The following is a 20,000-nucleotide window of genomic DNA, read 5'->3' on the forward strand; positions in this document are numbered from 1 at the left end:
ACAGTCTGCGCGACATCAGTCCTGTTCTACACATTTCATCTCATCCAGGCTCATTAACATACAAACACACCTCCAGAGCACCAAATATGGTCAACATGTCCCTTTGAGAGTCTTTTAAGTCTTAAAGGAACAGTCCTTTCAAAAAGGTAAAACCCAGTCATCATCTCCTCCTGATGATATAAAGTCAGGCTCAGCCATCGTCTCCTCCTGATGATATAAAGTCAGGCTCAGCCATCGTCTCCTCCTGATGATATAAAGTCAGGCTCAGCCATCGTCTCCTCCTGATGATATAAAGTCAGGCTCAGTCATCATCTCCTCCTGATGATATAAGTATGGACAGAATTGGGGTAAATATCTGGATAGAGTTAAAATGATACTTTCTCGTCTGCTCTTTGGTGGAGTATTTTTTGGCCGAATTAAAGAAGAAGCTGTAACGGATACAGAAAAGCTGAAGAGTCTTATTTTATCTGAATGCTTGGTCGGTAATCACAGCCGTGTCTTTAGTTTTGCAGTTTTAACGGCGTTCTGCTCATACAGACACCAGCTGGTTGGTTTGAGCAGTATTAACAAATAGGGTTTCCGGTAATATCCTTCAAAATAAAAGGCACAATGAATTTCGTCACAAGCTGTGTCCAAATTCAGGGGCTGCATCCATTGAAGGGCGCATTTGAACGTCACAACGCCGCGCGAAGGCTGTCCAAAATCCAAGGAACCTTTCGGAGGACGCACCGCTACTATCCTTCGCGGCCTCCCATATCCCAAGATCCTTTGCACGCCGCTGCTCAGTCCCGAAACAGAAGAGGGAAAGCAAGAAAAATGGCAACATCAAGTGGCGCAGACTTGACATTTAAATCTAAGTATTGGGTTTATACTCGGTTTTTACTCATTTGAACATCCAAGGCGAGATGTTAAACTTCAGGGGACAATAAAACCTCCAAATTTTAACTTTCAGTTAAAATACATGACGCTGGTGATGCATTAGCCTACAGCATAAATAAGCATTATGCCGTTGGTAGTAAAGCCTTAGTCCATTCAGTCAACTCTCTTTCGCGGGCCTGGGCAGCAGAAATCGTGACGTAAGGGTAAGGCCGGGAACATCTGGTGACGCAACCAGGAAATAGACCGTCAAATTTAACAACAGTGGACACGGCCTTCGAAGGTCTCTCTGAAGGACTCGCCTTCGGAGGCTGCAAAGGCCGCGTCCTTCGAAGGATGCAGCCTCTGAATTTGGACACAGCTAATGACTCTGGTCAACGTGCGGCGGAAGGTCTCATTTTCAAAATAACTTGAACTCACTGATGTGTTTAATGTCTGATAAAGTGGCAGAATGAAGCTGTGTGGTTAGCTAGCTCTGTTTAGTTTCCTGCTAACAGTTAGCTAGCTCTGTTTAGTTTCCTGCTAACAGTTAGCTAGCTCTGCTTAGTTTCCTGCTAACAGTTAGTTAGCTTTGTTTAGTTTCCTGCTAACAGTTAGCTAGCTCTGTTTAGTTTCCTGCTAACAGTTAGCTAGCTCCTCCATGTCAACTAAAGGAGCTAGCAGCAGTTTGACCGTCATTAAAATAACTTCCTGTAGTTCACAGCAGGCCACAGAGACCGTCGATCCAAAACTAGACAGGATAGAGACCGGAAGCAGCTGTAAGCGGCTGTTGGTGCTGAAGGTTGTCGGTTCGAGTCCTGTCTGAGTACATCAGGTAAATGCACTGAAGCATTTTCTTCTCGACTACATTCCAGAAGGGATATTGTACTTAAAAAGATTTTATTATATGAAATGATGGGGCAACACGTAAAAATAAATAAATAATCAAACTGAATTGTTAAATATTTCTGTATGACAATGCATCATTACTGACTATTGATAGAATGAAACTGGATATGAAATTAACTGTACAGTTTTTAAAGCCTGCAGATGTGCAAAGAAAACTTAAAAACAAGCACATCTCTCCTCCCCTGGCTACTGTCAGACAGCCATGAGCCAAACTACATGAGCAGAGAGACAAAGACCACTGTTTTTGTACAGATTTTATTTTTTTAACAGATCAAACTGCTCTGGCAAACTTGTTTTTGTTTTGTTTCTAACAGTCATGCCCATAAAGCTTTTTTGAATGGAGAGACAAAGCGAGTCAGATGGTTTCTTCAGCTACCATAGCAGCCACTGTCATAAAAATAATAATAATAATAATAATAATAATATTGATAATCTACAAACTGAGACGTTATAAAGCACTATATTCCCAGTATATACAAATAAGTCAGTGACACTCAAGCTTCATAACCACAAAATATCATCACTAAGAATCAATATGAACATAAATATTTCTTCTTCTGGTCCAAACATCTTTTTTATAATCAGTTTTTGCTCTGATTGTATTTTTCACTGTTCACAGCTCAACATTAAACTCAGTCTGTTCGGTCAGTGTGCGGTGGTGGAGTGAATTTCATAATCTTCCCTGGAGTCATTTAAAATATTTCACATTGGGAGCGTTGGCAGGACCCGGAGATCCTGTCCCCTAACAACAAGGACACAATCCCCCACTGGCTTCCCACCATGTTCCTGGCCACCATGCTCGCTGTTTCCCTTTGCTTCCAGTCTTTATGCTAAGCTAACCAGGCTAACCATGTCCTGACTCTAGCTGCGTACTCAGCACTCAGAGAAACAAAGATAATAAGACTATTTCCACTTCCTGTTTTGATGGTGTTGAGCGTCTGACTGTATTCTGCCCTCTGGTGGTGAAAACAGAACTTTTCCAGTATTTTCATGCAGAGCTGCACAGAAGTCACATCACTGATCAGTTTACAAAAGTATCACAACAGGATCAGGCTGCTAATACAAAGGCTTCGTACTAAAGTGAGACGACTATCAGCTGCTTTCACAAAAGGCCACGAAATATCAACACAAGCTGAAATAAACAGATGAATCACTTTTTTATGGTTAAACCTCTCGATCAAACTGATATATTACCAGTTTTCTGATATTTGATATTTTTATGCACAAATGTTTCATTGTGTTGTTAAAAAATGTTAGAGTCAAAGGTTTTTACAGAGGAAATTTTTGATATGTCTTTTTTTATCATTCTATAAATCAGAAAATACTGTCAACAGACATAAAAAAAAAAAAACGCTAAAAAAACCTCCAGGAAACAGTCAACAAAGATCACAACACCAGACCTGTTTGATTTGTTCACCAACTCAGATGTGAAGGTGATTCTGAGGTGTAGAACCACAAAGTCAGTAGATCAAGAGCCTTAAACACAAAGTAGGAACAATCCTGAAACTTGCTCGATTTTGAAACAAACACTTCATAAGAAACTCAACCAAGTCGTGCATGTGTGTGTGTGTGTGTGTGTGTGTGTGTGTGTGCAAAAATATGAAGGAAGTCTTGGAAATATGTACAAAATATCTCTTGTCATGCTATGATCCAAAGAGTCACAACATAACAAATGACAGAAAGGAAAGTTTAAAAGTAAAAATGTTCGTATCATCATCTGGTGAGGAGGACCGCTGCTACACCCAGACCTCTTTCTGTCTTTGGATTTTTAAAGTTACCAAAAATGAAATGAGAAGTGAAGGCATCATGGTGACCTCGAGTGTGTCTGTTCAGTCTTAAGTTCCTCTGTCTGCAGCCTGCTCTCAGAGGGCCAAACCTGGGTTCACAGGGTCAGAAAAGCCCATAAAGACTTCCAGAACCGCCTCCAGACCACAAAACACCACACCAGATATCACAGGACAGGCAGCAGTGATAGCAGAAGTATAATATCCCTCTAAGGGGTCAAAGATTAAGTGTCATGAACAAGAACACTTGACAGGAGCAGAAGCTTGACTTTGGCTGAAGAATGACAGGGTGTCTATGATGTCATTAGGAGGTATCTGAGGGGACAATTTGAATTTCTCAGCTTCTGGAAACAGAAAAACTGTCACTAACTCATTACAGTGCAATCCTCTGCTGGCAAACCTTTGGTCCTGGGACTCACATGGATCCCACTTGACACGATTCACCCATCTAAACACCATCGCAGACCAAGTATACCCTCTGATGGCAACAGTACTCGTAGATGGAGTGGTCCCCCAGCAGGACAACACACTCGGCCAAAAACGCAGAAGAGAAACTGCTCAGGAATAACCCGAGGAACACAACAAAAACCTCAAGGTGGCCTCCAAATTCTCCAGATCCCAATCAGATCTAGCATCTGTGCGAGGTACCGGAACAAGTCCAAAGTGCATGAACACAGGGCCTCTGGGTGTGTTCTGTAAAGTCCAAAGGGCACCTGCGACGGATTCTTTTAGGCCACTGGGTTGTACGTGGGGCCTCCATTGATGGTGGGTGGATGCTTGATCATATTGGAATCCAGGGGAATTGGGAGGCCAGGTTGATACCTTGAGATCTTTGTCAGACTTCTGGGGCCATTATCAGCCCTACCTGGCAACCCACAGGACTCAACCAGAGATTCTGTGTCCAGGCCTTGATGGGTCGGAGCCAAGTCCGATCCACAGTGGGGCCTCCAAGGATCAGACTTGTTCCAGCCTTTCTCATGGATGTTCGATTGGATTGGAATCTGGGGACACCTTGAGCTCTATGTCAGGTTTCTTGGGCCATTCTCTACATCACTTGTAACCCACAGGACTCAAAGGTTTTGCTGAAAATGCCCTGGTGCCAGGCACCACATGACAGCCCTAGAGCAGGACCTCCACAGGTCAAAGCCAAGCCTGATTCAAAGTTGGGCCTCCACAGAGAACACTTTGTGGGAAGTTCCATGGATGCTCGATCTGACTGGGATCTGGGAAATTTGGTGGCCAGGTGGACGTCTCATTAGTGAGCAGTTTACTGTCCTGATGGGGAAGACACTACCATCGTCGAGTGCTGATGGCATGAGGGGGTGTACTTGGTCTTCAACAGTGTTTGGGTGTGTGGTGTCAGGAAGCATCCACATGAATGCCAACGTTTGATTGCAACGAGATGATCAATGTTCACTTCACCCATCCATGGTTTTAATGTGTAGGCTGATCAGTGTATGCACCATGTTAGCGTAAAATAAATATTTATATTATATTTAAGGTATTAAAACTAGATTCTGGCAGAAAGACCCTAAATAAGACAAGGCCTCACTTGCCCACTTTGCTGGTTTGATAATCCACCCTTGTCTGTTCCTAAGGGAAGCACTTTGTGACATGATTTGCCCCCTTTAGATTGACCTGCTTTCTTCACTGACTGCCATCAAGCTATCTTTGAGGGTTGCAGCAATATATGGGACAAAAAACATGGCCGGTGCTGTGTGACTGACTGTTGACATTGAGGATACCCAAAGTTCAGCTGCAGCCACTCAAGGAATCTGTGGTTCTGGGTTCATGCTTCTCAGAGTCACTCCAAGGTACCACAAAAATGTCTTTCTGCATCGTTTGCACAGTTTTGTTGATTATGTTCAAGAGTTCTGGCGTGACTTTACCCAGTCATGAAACATATGGACATGCTTATACTCTTGCCAAAAAGAAGGTCAACATGTGGAGGACTGATTTCCTGCTCGTACAGACTTGATAACCAGGGGCCTTGCAGCAAGATATGGTACATAAAGCCAGAGCCAGAATCAGGGCTGTTGTCTTTCTTGTGTCTTTGCCCCGTTTTGTAGATGGAGTGATAATGTTCCAGAGTTCTGACAGCCATCTAAAATCTGAAGGAACGGGGATGACATTCTCAGGTCGTAAAAGTCAGAACTGTCTTGTAACCAAGGATGCATTGTTCTGAGATTTCTTGGACAGAGTTAATTCTCTGAGAGACTTGATAAACAAGTGGCCCTGGTCTCGGTACAAGGGACACCCTGTCAAAGTGAACTCATCCTTGGACATCCTCTCAGATGTTCTGGCAGGTCAGGGTTCCTCCCAGTAAGAGCAAACAGACCAGACCAGTTTGACCAGCGAAAGGCCTTCAGTCTTGTTCCATCTGCTGCCTACTGCATACTCGGTACTCAAATCATTTGGTGACACAATGTTAAAACAAAACACTGAGTGTCCAGCCACATTTAAAACCAACACAGGCAGACTAACAGTAAGGTGCTACGAGTAAAACATCCTCCAAATGGCACATGAACCTTGTCGTTGTTCAGCCTGGTGAGAATTTGTTGTCTTCTCAGATTTGGACCTCACCACCCACCGTAGGGTGTTGGGCTTTGGGTTTGGATGTGAGCTAGCCTAAAAGTCATAATCCCATCCAGAGTTGTCGTCCGGTGGCGGCTCGTCTGTGTCTTCAGGGAAACTGTCGAAGTTACTGGTGTCGGTCGAAGAGGAAACCTGGACAGAACCACACAGAGTCAAAAATCTTCAACAGAAGTTTAATCCTCATTTAAACGTTTTCGACCAAGGCGGTTCAGGTGCTGGTTTAAGAGCCAGTTTTTACTCTGGCACCAGGTCTTTGCTCCAAGCCGGAAAAACTGGTACCAGAGTGGCACCAACAATTTGCTCACATCAGGGGCTGGGGGCGGGGGTCATCCTATCCAATTAGTTCACCATTAGTTTGTTGGTTTTTGATTTGGTTTGTCTTGGCTCTTAGAGGGTTGAGAGATGAGTGAAAGATGGCTGTAAGATATAAACCACATGTCTCCATCTAGACTTGAACTGGGTTCATGATTGGTGCCTTAAATACCTCGGCCACCAGGGCACCTGAAGTAACCACATTTGCTGGATTTTTGGCAACAGCAAGTTTCTCAATTGATTTAGTCAAAACCGGACAATATCACAATATATACTGCAGATATTGCAAAATTATCTGAATCACCTTGTTATTGTGCTGTTGTCATGTTTCAGAACATTTACAGTGCTTTAATTGGTCAGGGGTCTAACATGAGTTCGATGTCTTTATAGGGAAAAATAATTTAATGTTTATTACAACTCACATCAGGTGTGATGGGTGGAGTCAGAGTTCCTTTCCTCAGGCCCTCCCAGTTAAAACCTTCAAACCACCTTAACAGAGACAGAGAGATCAGTTTTATCTTCACACTGAACTGAAAACTGAAACACGTGAGAGCTGATATAGCTACGGTCAGTTCACTGTTACTGACTTTACAAACATTTAGTTTACTTTTGGTTTGAAACAGCCAATCAGGTGTGAGCTTCCTCTCAACTCACTTACTTGTGCTTCTGGATGTCTTTGACTCCGTTCTTCAGGTTTCCAAGTCTCTCAGAGGGATTATCTCTGGTGACACAAATAGTTTAAAGATTTATTCGGAGACAAAAACAATGAATTTTGACTTGACAGGCTCACAGCGCCCCCTACCTGCAGAGCTTCTTGATGAGGTTGGCAGCGTTCTTGGTGATCTTCTTGGGGAACTCGATCATGTCGATGCCTCTCAGGATGACGTTGTAGGTTTTCATCGGATCTGGACCTGAAAACGGAGGACTGGAGACACACAGAGACACTGTAGGACAGCAAATAACAATGTTTGACTCTACTGAACTCTACTGTCCCTCCTCTGTTTGTATCCTCACCTGCCTGTCAGCAGCTCGTACATCAGGATGCCCAGAGACCAGTAGTCAGCTGAAACATCGTGACCCTTGTTCAGGATAATCTCTGGAGCCACGTACTCCGGCGTTCCGCAGAACGTCCACGTCTTCTTACAGACTCCGATCTTCTTGGCGAAACCAAAATCCACCTGGAAAATGACAAAATTGATTAAAGGAACAGTTCACCCAACAACTCAAGTCAGAAAGTGGTACCACTTAGTCTAGCATGCTAACATTAGCAGTGATTCGCACTGGATGTTACCTTCCATACATATTAACTGTTGAATAGTATTTTATGATGAAATATGGAATTACCAGCTTGGCGTATCCGCGGCTGTCCAGTATGAGGTTCTCAGGCTTCAGGTCTCTGTATATGATGCCTTTGGCGTGCAGGTAGGCGAAGGCTTCGACCACACAGGCGGTGTAGAACCTGGTGGTCGAATCTTCAAATGAACCCCTGAAACACAAACAGGTCAGACTGTGACGGCTCCCTGAGGCCTCTCCGTTCAGAGCTTTTTGATTCTTTGAAAGTTTAGGTTTACTGAACGTACATCTTTAACTTTCTGCTCCATTGTGCTAGCTGTCTTTAGTTGTTTCTTGTCTGTCTGCAAACTTTTACTTATACTTATTGCTTTTTAGGGTTTCAAATAACTAAAATAAACATTTTTAATCTGCGGGTTAGTGGACGTGACTGAAGTCACATCCACTTTGTTTGTTTGTTGCATGTCTTTACTGGTCAAAAATACATTTTTGTTATATCAATTAAAATTAGAATGGCACTCAGGGCCGCCCCGGTAGCTCAGTTAGCACAGCGTGTGACCCTAGTCAGAGGCCTTGTCCTCATTGCAGCGGCCCAGGGTTCAAGTCCAACATGCGGTCATTTGCTGCATGTCACCCCCCCACTCTGTCGATGATGAACTGTGTGAGGTGTCACCTGTCTCTCAGTATTGTCCACAGCTCTCCTCCCAAACAGGCCTCCATCAGCATGTACAGATATTTACTGTCTTTAAATGTCCGGTACAACCTGAACACAAACAGGAACGACTCGTCAGAAACTGAGAGGAAAAATGAACTGATACTATAACATTTATCTGTGGGGAGTTCATGTTTGTTGTCATATTTTATGTTTCAATCTTTTAACTGTTTTATTCATTTATTTTGATGATAATGGTCGTCGCACTGACCTGACGATGAAGTCAGAGTGCGCCTCGGTCATGATGTGTTTCTCTGCGCGGATGTGTTCCTGCTGTCTCGTGTCGACAATGTGACGCTTCTTCAGGATCTTCATGGCGAACGTCTTCGCCTCCTCGTTTTTCAGCTGCACCTGAACAGGAACAAACATCCAGTCAGCATCACACCTGGACAGGAAACAACCCCCTTTGTTGTCATGTTCAGCCTCAAACCAACAGTGAATAAATCTCCTCTCAACATATATACTGATTTATCTTCTTCCTCTGTGAGTTATGTTATGTTGAGGGTCAGACTGGCAGTCGGAGGTCAGGTTTTTCCTCGGAGCAGAGTTACACTATGACTCAACGACTATAAATATCTCCAGAGGGATGATGGGAGAACCTGAGCGGGGATTCCTTCCTGTTTTTGGGCAAACCCTCGCAGGGCTTCCCCTCAAACCCCGCCTCCTGCGGCAGAGACACTCGACCCTCGCTGCTGCAGTGCACCTCCCGCTACGTCCTCCACACCCGTCTTCACTCACACTCACACCTTGTGTACACTGAGAGCACTAACACAGTCTGATAAACAAGCAAAATACTAAACGTCTGGTTATAATGAACTGAGAAACTCATTAAGACAAAACAGCTCAGTAAAGGCCAGACGTTTAATATCTTCGTTCCACTGTGATTATTTTTGTTCCTTCCAGAACCTCAGAGAATCCTGCGGGAGCCCGGACTCTCAATCACATGATTACTGGTTTCCAGTTACCAGCACTGATACTTTACTGGAAAGTTACTGAAAATAGCTGAGAGCACACACACACACACACACACACACACACACACACACACACACACAGTCCTGTACAGAATAGACTATTAATCAGATCAAATCTTGAAATACAGAAACTGATGCTTTCTTGATCCAACTCAGTGTTAATTCTTTTATTGAACACCTTTTCTACATGACGAAGACGAGATGATGATCTTTGTATGTTTTGTTTTATGTTGACGAGACGGGTCTAAAATGTCAGCGGTGGGCTGTCACACAAAAATATTTTTCCAAAATTTTACATCTAGTCTGTCTGTCAAAACAAAAGCTCTTGGTCATTGATGGATAAACTATTCAGAAACTGGTCTCAACCTAAAGGTAGTTTCAAAACCTGGCCTGAGACTTTTCTAAAACAGCATGAGATGTTGATTATCACTCTCGTCTGTATCACCACATGAAGATGAAAATCTTAAATCTTGCATCATTCGTTGTAAATCAGTGAATATCTCATTTTACGATGTTGCCAGATCGTACCAGCTCGACGCGTCCGAAGCCGCCGACTCCCAGCGTGTCGATGATGTTGAAGTCGGTGAGCTTCAGACTGGAGAAGAAGGCGTTCTCTGCCTCGTACCTGCAAGTACAAAACACAGCGGTGCCTTCACTGAACACAGGAAAACAGCACTTTAAACATTTTCAGGACATTTTGAAAGATGAACCACATTGCACGGATCATCTTTCATCTTTAGTTCTTCAACCTGAAATCTGTAAAGATGTAAAGATGATTTCAAAGAAGATTTTGAATCAGATGCGAGCGCCGTGCCCCACGTCATATTTTACCTGCAGCATTTGACCACGTGGAAGAACGGGAACTTCTTGGAGGTTTGGATGGAGAAGGAGGTGATGGGGAAGGAGGAAGAGGAGGAGGAGGAGGAGGGAGGAGCAGGGAGGCTGGTGATCCGCTCTCTCTGCTGCCTCACTGGGACTGAAAACAACTCTCTCATCTCCAGACTTTATTAATCCACAAAAATGGACCAGACAGATTTCTCAACTTGGTAAGTCTTTAGTTGATTTTATCCCCAAAGAACTGGTTGAGAAAAGTCCTGAAACATAAAACTACTTCAAGAAAATAATTTTTGGAAATCTTGGCGGTCTGGTTCTTTATTCTGCAGACAAAAGTCTTCAAGTTCCTTCAAAACTTGGAGCAACGGCTCTTGGTCAAAAGTGTAAAAGTGCAAACAAACGTATCGACATTAAACTCGTCTTCGGTCCTCACGAAAACGTTCGGCACAGCGTCCGTAAGAGGGCCGTCTCAAAGGAAGAGCTCCACGTCCAGTTTACATGGTGAGGGTTGGGGCGATGGTGGCAGAAAAGGTCCGATGTTTTGGTCTGGTGTGACCGGCGGTGCAGTGAGGTTGCCAGATCCTCCAGCTCTGTGTGCAATAAGGCCAAAAATGATGCCGGTCCTGAGCCGAGCGGGACGCCGTGAGAATCACAAAAAGACGAGGATGAGGACAGCAGTGTCGCAAATAGGAAATATCACAACTTCTTTGTACTACTGATAGATTTGGATGATAATCTACCTCAAGTCCTGCTTTTTTACCCTATTTATTATCTAGACTGCAGGTCTGTGGGCGTCCTGCTTGGAAAAAGTCCAACTGAGCACGCTCAGACAGAAACTAGGACTGAGGAAAGCCGCAGAGAGGTTTGTCCTTTTAGTCAAAACAGCGTCCACGTCTGCTCCAGCTGAGTCCTGCAGGGTGTAATGCCAACCTGACAGGACGAGCTGCATGGCAGGAGGCTGCTGCTGGTATTTTTAGCACGTGGAAACATTGCTCAGAGGTTCACCCAGTAAACGAACCTCAGTCATTAAACAGACAGACAGGAGGCTGCAGGACAGACTGTCCCGACCTCAAAACCAGAGGACATGAAGAATCCAACACATTTATGAGGAGGCTTTCCTGTGAACGCCATCTGTTTAATATTTACAGTCATTTTATCATTCTTATAAGTTTATTAAGTTTGTAGTTTTAATTAAAAGTTAACCCAGAAAGTTAAATTCAGTCTTTATCTCCTCATTCCTGAAGTCTTGTAGTCCACAAAACATTTCTGGAGCTTTCTAAGATGAAATCTTCACTGTAGCTGCTGAGCTAACAGTGTTAGCATCCCGTAGCATCAACATGCATCCCGTCCGACTGCATGTTGAGGCTGTAAAGCTGGTCTCCTCAGATCAGGCTGTGATCTCTGTGATCTCAGCAGACGAGCTGCATGGAGACATCTGATGTTTAAATCATCTCCAGCTGCTTCAGGTGTTCAGCAGAACGCTGCAACTCTGTTTTACTGTGAAGCTCCAGAAATGTTCTGTGGACTACGAGACTTCACCTGACTTTATATCATCAGGAGGAGACGATGACTGAGCCTGACTTTATATCATCAGGAGGAGATGATGGCTGAGCCTGAATTTATATCATCAGGAGGGAGGAGATGACTGAGCCTGACTTTATATCATCAGGAGGGAGGAGATGACTGAGCCTGACTTTATATCATCAGGAGGAGATGATGGCTGAGCCTGACTTTATATCATCAGGAGGAGACGATGGCTGAGCCTGACTTTATATCATTAGGAGGAGACGATGGCTGAGCCTGACTTTATGTCATCAGGAGGAGACGATGACTGAGCCTGACTTTATATCATCAGGAGGAGACGATGGCTGAGCCTGACTTTATATCATCAGGAGGAGACGATGGCTGAGCCTGACTTTATATCATCAGGAGGAGACGATGGCTGAGCCTGACTTTATATCATCAGGAGGAGATGATGGCTGAGCCTGACTTTATATCATCAGGAGGAGATGATGGCTGAGCCTGACTTTATATCATCAGGAGGAGACGATGACTGAGCCTGACTTTATATCATCAGGAGGAGACGATGGCTGAGCCTGACTTTATATCATCAGGAGGAGACGATGGCTGAGCCTGACTTTATATCATCAGGAGGAGACGATGGCTGAGCCTGACTTTATATCATCAGGAGGAGACGATGGCTGAGCCTGACTTTATATCATCAGGAGGAGATGATGGCTGAGCCTGACTTTATATCATCAGGAGGAGACGATGGCTGAGCCTGACTTTATATCATCAGGAGGAGACGATGGCTGAGCCTGACTTTATATCATCAGGAGGAGACGATGGCTGAGCCTGACTTTATATCATCAGGAGGAGGAGATGGCTGAGCCTGACTTTATATCATCAGGAGGAGACGATGACTGAGCCTGACTTTATATCATCAGGAGGAGACGATGGCTGAGCCTGACTTTATATCATCAGGAGGAGACGATGACTGAGCCTGACTTTATATCATCAGGAGGAGACGATGACTGAGCCTGACTTTATATCATCAGGAGATGATGACTGAGCCTGACTTTATATCATCAGGAGGAGACGATGACTGAGCCTGACTTTATATCATCAGGAGGAGACGATGACTGAGCCTGACTTTATATCATCAGAGGAGACGATGACTGAGCCTGACTTTATATCATCAGGAGATGATGACTGAGCCTGACTTTATATCATCAGGAGGAGACGATGACTGAGCCTGACTTTATATCATCAGGAGGAGACGATGACTGAGCCTGACTTTATATCATCAGAGGAGACGATGACTGAGCCTGACTTTATATCATCAGGAGGAGATGATGACTGAGCCTGACTTTATATCATCAGGAGGAGACGATGACTGAGCCTGACTTTATATCATCAGGAGGAGACGATGACTGAGCCTGACTTTATATCATCAGAGGAGACGATGACTGAGCCTGACTTTATATCATCAGGAGGAGATGATGACTGAGCCTGACTTTATATCATCAGGAGATGATGGCTGAGCCTGACTTTATATCATCAGGAGGAGACGATGACTGAGCCTGACTTTATATCATCAGGAGGAGACGATGACTGAGCCTGACTTTATATCATCAGAGGAGACGATGACTGAGCCTGACTTTATATCATCAGGAGGAGATGATGACTGAGCCTGACTTTATATCATCAGAGGAGACGATGACTGAGCCTGACTTTATATCATCAGGAGGAGATGATGACTGAGCCTGACTTTATATCATCAGGAGATGATGGCTGAGCCTGACTTTATATCATCAGGAGGAGACGATGACTGAGCCTGACTTTATATCATCAGGAGGAGACGATGACTGAGCCTGACTTTATATCATCAGAGGAGACGATGACTGAGCCTGACTTTATATCATCAGGAGGAGATGATGACTGAGCCTGACTTTATATCATCAGAGGAGACGATGACTGAGCCTGACTTTATATCATCAGGAGGAGATGATGGCTGAGCCTGACTTTAGGCTCAGTCATCATTACTTTACATTTGTGTAATAATATGAAACACAGATTGTACATGCAGTGAACATGTCATGTCAAACATTGATTTCATGATTAAATATGCTATAATCAGTGGAAGTGATTTCAGTTCTTCGTGGCTCCAAATAATAAAACATGTAAACAACACAGGATCAATAAAAAAACAACCAAACATAAAGATCAGAAACTAGTGACATCATTTTGAAAAATGTCAACAATAGAAACAAAAAGATTTGTCAAACTAAATCACTGAACGGAACAGCAACCAATAAGTGAATCAATAATGCAGATATGTTTGTAATGATGAGAGCAGGAGGAGCAGGTGCAGCTTCACTTTTCACTTTAACAAATAAACATCATGAATATAATCATCGTCTTTGTCTCTGGCTGCTCTGCTCCACTGTCACACACACCTTCACTGGTAACATCTTCACTTTATCCCGAGTGTTAATGAATGGAAACATCCTCTCAGTGAAAGTGTGTGTGAAGGTGTGCAGGTGTGTGTTAGTGTCAGGATCAGAGAACGACAGCTTTCCTCTGGTCCAGTCCAGATTCACTCTGATCCTCTGGAGCTTCTTCTGCACTACGAGATCAGTGAGACCTGATGGTGACTCTGCAAAATATTCACCTTCATTTAACCCTATTACCCAGCATCCAGACTGCGCGCGTCCCTTCCTCTGGACAGACTCTGCACACAAACCCAGGTCCCAGCGTGTACCGTCTCCAACCCCGACCTCCCAGCTGTGAGTCCCTGAGTTAAAGCCCTCAGAGCCCAGGACAGACCCGTAATAATCAAACCTCTCTGGATTATCAGGAAGCTGCTGTCTCTCTCCTCGTCTCACACTGCTCAGATCTTCAGACAGGATCAGGACTGGACCAGCAGTGTTTGGGTCCAGAACCACAGGAGTGTAGGAGACCATGTCCTTCATCTTGCTCCAGATGTTGAAGCTCAGGTTGCCCAGGTGTTTGGCCTGGTCTATCAGAGCTCCTGAGGGCAGCTGTGGATCCTCCAGCAGGGGGCGCTGCTGGACTCTTTCCACTGCAGCCTTGTAGTTGTGCAGGAATGAGACGTCTTCAGCTCTCAGCTCCTCCTCTGTGGCTCTGACTGTGTGTGAAAGAGCTGCTACCTCTCTGCTCAGAGCCTCCATCTTCTCCTTCATCATCTGACTCTTCTGCTCCTCTTCCTCCCTCAGTGCAGCCATCCTGGTCTCCTCTTCCTCTTCTAGAAACTGGTGCAGCTTCTTAAACTGCTCCTTAATCTGCCTCTCTGTGTGTCGGGCCTGGACCTTCATGTGTTCTGCTGTCTGATCAAACTTCACTTTAACTTCTTCAAAAACCTTCAACTTCTCCTTTAAAGGCTCCAGAGTTTCCTGAAGTTTCTTCTTGTGTTGTCGTGCAGCTTCATCGATGGGTCTGAATCTGTGGTTGGTGTGTTGTTCTGAGTCTCTGCAGACGAGACACACCGGCTGCTGATGGTCCAGACAGAAGAGCTTGAGTTTCTCAGAGTGCAGACTGCAGAGATCCTCTGAAGCTCTCTGGTCTCTCTCCTGTAAGAACGACTCACACAGGTTCTTTAAAGCCCGGTTTAAAGGTGGTTCTTCTGTTGATGATATCTTCTTACAAACTGGACACACATTTAATCGTTTCTCTCTCCACCAGCTCTTCAGACAGTCTTTACAGAAGCTGTGGCTACAGGACAGAACAACAGGAACTCTGAAGACGTCCTGACAGACCGGACAGCAGAGATCCTCCTCTGATCTGGAAGCCATTTTGTCTCTGAGTGAAGCTGAAAACACATCAGACAGAAGTCCAGTCAGTCATGGCTCCCCTCCCTCTTCTACTTACATCACTGAAATTCACTCTGAGTTCAGTTTTTAGTGAAACTCACATTGTGTCAGCAGGTTGAAGCAGCAGTGTCGTAGTTTTTCTCTCTCGTAGCTGAACTTGGAGGATGTCGTCAGTTTGGTCTGAAGGTGAACTGAATCAGTCTGTGCGTCTCTGTTCAGTGACAAAGGATAACAAACTGTTTCCTGCTTCGTCTCAGGTGAGTCAGGTGAGTCAGGTGAGAAGCGGAGTTCTGTCAGACCGCCTCTGCTGGTTGTTTTTCATACCAAAGTATTAATTCACTGCTTTATCAGCCAACCCCAACCCTCACCGAACATCAACCAGGAACCATCTGTCCTTGGCTGTTGGCCCTGGTTTAAAGTGAACAGAGGGCTTCAGGATTCACCTGTACTTCTACCTGCTCTGATGTAATGTTTTAATTCTACAATCAGCATCAGTTGTTCATTTGAATCCAGTTTCACTCTGGTATCTTGAAGTCATACCAGGTGAGATACTCATTCCTCTTGTCATTTCATGGTGTGTTCCCCAAGTGAAGGAGTTTAAGTATCTCAAAGCCTTGTTCACGAGTGACGTGAAGATGTAGCACGAGATGGAAAGGTGGTTTGGTGCGGCGTCAGCAGTAATGCAGGCGTTGAGCTGGACCGTCTTGGTGAAGAGGGAGCTTAAACAGAAGACGAAGCTCGTGATTTACCAGTTGATCTACATTTCAACCCTCACCTGTGGTCATGAGCTCTGGGTAGTGACCAAAAGAATGAGATCACCTATACAAGTGGTCCTCGTCAAGGTGTCCTAAAAAATATCTACAGGATTAAGATGAACATTTATAGATAGATACTTCTACACACTACCCCTGTAACACACCGGCCACTAGTTCACACACGACTGTACCCGGTCCAGCCACATACTTGTTGTAGACTTCGTCTTGTTTCGATCGTTGTCATATCATTGAAGCGCGCCATGGGAGGACTCAGAAGAAAGTATCTGTCAGAGTAGTAATACTGCATTCCTGAACACAGTACACTCTGACTGTCAGTGCCTGAAGCGCTTTGTTTGTTTCAAACACTTAAAGTAGAAGGAAGAGAAAGTATCAGGGGATGAACGTACCAATATAATCAGATTGGCCATCAGGAGCACTGAGAAAATCCTGTTGGTCACACCCCCACACCAGTGTGTGAATAAGGGGAGTGACAGCACTTTTTCTGATATTTTAGTTTTTCACTTTCATAAGTCCTCTGATTCCAGCTTTTGAAATATATCCAGACATATTTATGTTGCTCTTGCGGATTTGAATGTTGTTTCAGCGAGCAGTGTTGGCACTGGAGGACGTCTGCGCTCGCTGAGTGACCTTCTACTTTGAATTTGTTTCAGCTCAGCTGCTGTCAGCCCGTCCACTGGTCTGACAACATTACATCAAGGTGCCAAAGACTCGAGTTTCAAAGATGCCTATCAGGCTAGTTTGGCATATTTCTGAAGATTTTTGATATGACAACAGCTGTCAACTCTCACCTCCAACATCTCAGCTCTAAATAAAATCTTGACACTTGCCAAAGAAAACACAGCGGTCCCAACCCACCAGCAGCCAACCAACCCCGACAGGGCCTGGACTATTTCCTGGAAACTAACGCTGTGGAATCAGATTTCTGCAGAAACAGAAGCTGCTGCCGGTCGTTCTATCAGGACAAACCAACACATAAACACTCTAAAAATAGTCGGTTATAGTGAGAGAGAGATGAACTGTTAGAGCTTCAAATACCCCAACCTTCACCCTGCTGAAGTGTCCCTGAGCAAAACACTGAATCCTACACAACTGTGAGAGGCAGCAGCGACACATCAACACGTTTAAACTATAATTAACTTACAACCAGAGTCTAAAAGAGTCTGGACGCTGTGAAATATAAAAACAGGATGTTATTTTTAACAAACGAGCTGTGTTAGCTGTGTTTCCCAGTCTTGTGTTGACACTGTCACAGCTGTTTGAAACGGACATATATTTACAAAAATCAATGAAACATGAAATATACTGTCTTTGTACTGTTTTGTACAAGATATATAAGTAAATGTCAAAGATGGAAGAGCAGAAACAGTTATGTTGTAAAACCACTAACTAAACTATTCACACATTAATACATTACATGATGGAAAACATCAACTCATTTAATTTGACATCATTTAGCTTTTTTAAGAGTCAAATAGTTTTGAAATTGTAAAACATTGACATAAAAAAAGCTTCTTGAAAAGACATAAAAGTAAGATTAAAGGTGCAACATGTAAGAATTTGTCACCTGTCAAGTTCAGCCTTAAAACAATTAGGAGGCAGCAAATCACCAGAGTAACTGCTAACTGCTGCTAACTGTAGCTGCTGTTAGCTAGCTGTCTCAACTGCGAGTTTGGTGCGCTGGGTAGGTGTTGGTTGCTAGCACAGGAGCTTTGGAACGGGACGGGCCAAGGCTAGCTGATTAGCGGGCTAACTTAAGTAGATATCGCTGCAACGCAATTCATAGTCATAATGACAAAACTGTTATTTCTTCACATCCTGTTGATAATCAGGCTCAGATTCTTACATCTTGCCCCTTTAAGTAAATCAGATTTTTCAAAAACCCTGAAAGTGACAAAAACAGCAGCAACATTCACATTTATGGATTTCTTTGAAACCTCTAAGATATTTATGTTAAAATCTTTTTCAACACATCGAGTCGACTAATATCACTGTTTTTACGACCCTCAACTTGACTCGACAGAAAATAAATGACGTGATTCGACTTGGAAGTAGGGATGTTAATTTTAAGCTTTCTTTAATCAATAGTCAGCCGCCTAAACAATTGATTGTTGGTTAATCACTATGAATAAATGAAATCTGTTGGAAATTTTCCATTTGAAAACTGTTTCAACCACTGACATGATCTGTGTTCGATGCACAACCAGGGTCGGCTGCATTCGGAGCTAAAAGGACCGATAACTCAGACAACAAGTTACCTGAAAGATAAATTACAGAACACGTGATAACGACTCATTTTAACTGCTGTCGCGATTCAACAACTGGCTCTATAAAATCCATATTGAGGCTCATAGTTTGCTAAAATGTATTATATCGGTTTGTATTAAATGCTCTTTGTATTTAATTAAAATACAAATTGCTTGTATTTTATTTAAATACATATTCTTGTGCCAGTAATTTGTTTTTTATTTTTAATATATTTGATAAGTATGTATTTATAATCTGACACGATACTTTTTGATGTATTTGTACCCGTCTCTGATTCAGTTTATACATTTTTTAAACAATTCTTGAATTCTTGATTGATTCATGACTCATCATTAACACTCTTCTTTAAAGGCTCTTACGACTCGTCTATTTATTTTCAGTTCAGTAATATTTTTTTTAACTCTGGATTTCGTTGTTTAAAAGTGAAGTGAGGGAATATTGTTCTGACTGAGAAGAAATAAGAAATAAATTAACTTTGTAAAGTTATTAGTTTTGTTTGCTTACATTACTACTAACTGGATATCAATAATTGGAATACAAATTTAATCCATTGTCATACTTGTTAGATAAGTTGGCTGATCATGATATTAGACAGGTACTAATGCCTGGTCTGTTCTCTTCGTTAAGAGAAGATACTGCAGGTGAGACCGGACGATCTCTACTTCATGTGCAGAAGAAAAAAAGACTTGGGACTTGCTGAAGACTCGGCTGAATGACTTGAGTCACATGTCTGTAATTTTAACGGAGAAATCTCGTGAACGTCGTAACGTTCATTGAGTCATTAAAACACTCCTGAAGAAAACTTCAGAATCAAATATGAAATAAAACATAATAAAAATGGAGTTCAGTTCATAAACAGTGTGCAGCAGCAGGTCTGAAGGACACACACTCACACACACAACACATTTTACACACACACAGCAACGTTTGTGATTGACAGTGAGACACCTGCTGTGTGTGTGTGCGTGCGCGTGCATGTGTGCATGTGCGTGTGCGTGTGTGTGCTGTATTGAATCTATACCATAAGAGGAGATGACTTCATTCTGTCACATGACCAACAGTCATCTGATACACGACACAACATGTGGTGTTACAACCCGACCGCGTGTGTGTGTTCTACACATTTTTGTTACCTACTGGGGACCTTCTCTGGTACACCACCTTGTTGGGACCAACAGTCCTTATGGGGACCAAAGGCTGAGCCTACTGCAGCAAAGTGTGATATCTGAGTGTTTGAGCATGCGTGTTTATTGTATTGGTGCTACAACTAGCCCGAACTGATCAAAACTATTGGTTAACAGACCTTTAAAGGAACAGTTCACCCAAAACTGTAAACTCAGTCATCATCTCCTCCTGATGAT

The 20,000-nt window shown here is 43.5% G+C and overlaps 2 protein-coding genes across 3 annotated transcripts in view; both read right to left on the minus strand.

Annotated features, from left to right (window-relative positions):
- Positions 1 to 2,003: 2,003 nt before the first annotated feature.
- LOC311250969 (cGMP-dependent protein kinase 1-like) overlaps positions 2,004 to 20,000 on the minus strand; it is a 47,752-nt gene continuing 29,755 nt past the window's right edge. The window contains exons 1-10 of one of the 2 annotated variants that reach the window (XM_084343185.1): positions 10,263 to 11,170; positions 9,960 to 10,056; positions 8,669 to 8,808; positions 8,419 to 8,508; positions 7,800 to 7,941; positions 7,470 to 7,633; positions 7,258 to 7,380; positions 7,114 to 7,176; positions 6,878 to 6,944; positions 2,004 to 6,275 (exon numbers count right to left, since the gene is read on the minus strand). In XM_084343185.1, coding sequence (XP_084199311.1) covers positions 6,177 to 6,275; positions 6,878 to 6,944; positions 7,114 to 7,176; positions 7,258 to 7,380; positions 7,470 to 7,633; positions 7,800 to 7,941; positions 8,419 to 8,508; positions 8,669 to 8,808; positions 9,960 to 10,056; positions 10,263 to 10,426 — 1,149 coding nt within the window. In that variant the 5' untranslated portion in view covers positions 10,427 to 11,170 and the 3' untranslated portion in view covers positions 2,004 to 6,176. Of the gene's footprint in view, positions 6,276 to 6,877; positions 6,945 to 7,113; positions 7,177 to 7,257; positions 7,381 to 7,469; positions 7,634 to 7,799; positions 7,942 to 8,418; positions 8,509 to 8,668; positions 8,809 to 9,959; positions 10,057 to 10,262; positions 11,171 to 20,000 lie in introns of those variants that run through there. The other variant, XM_084343184.1, reaches the window with a different exon arrangement.
- LOC311250948 (E3 ubiquitin-protein ligase TRIM39-like) lies at positions 14,180 to 15,598 on the minus strand (the record flags this gene model as incomplete). The annotated part of the gene is made up of 1 exon (XM_084343114.1): positions 14,180 to 15,598. The coding sequence occupies exon 1, from the start codon at positions 15,578 to 15,580 to the stop codon at positions 14,180 to 14,182; it is 1,401 nt and encodes a 466-aa protein (XP_084199240.1). The 5' UTR covers positions 15,581 to 15,598.

This window comes from Pagrus pagrus (genome assembly GCF_965226575.1).
Source record: "Pagrus pagrus genome assembly, chromosome: 21".
Classification (NCBI taxonomy): Eukaryota; Metazoa; Chordata; class Actinopteri; order Spariformes; family Sparidae; genus Pagrus; species Pagrus pagrus.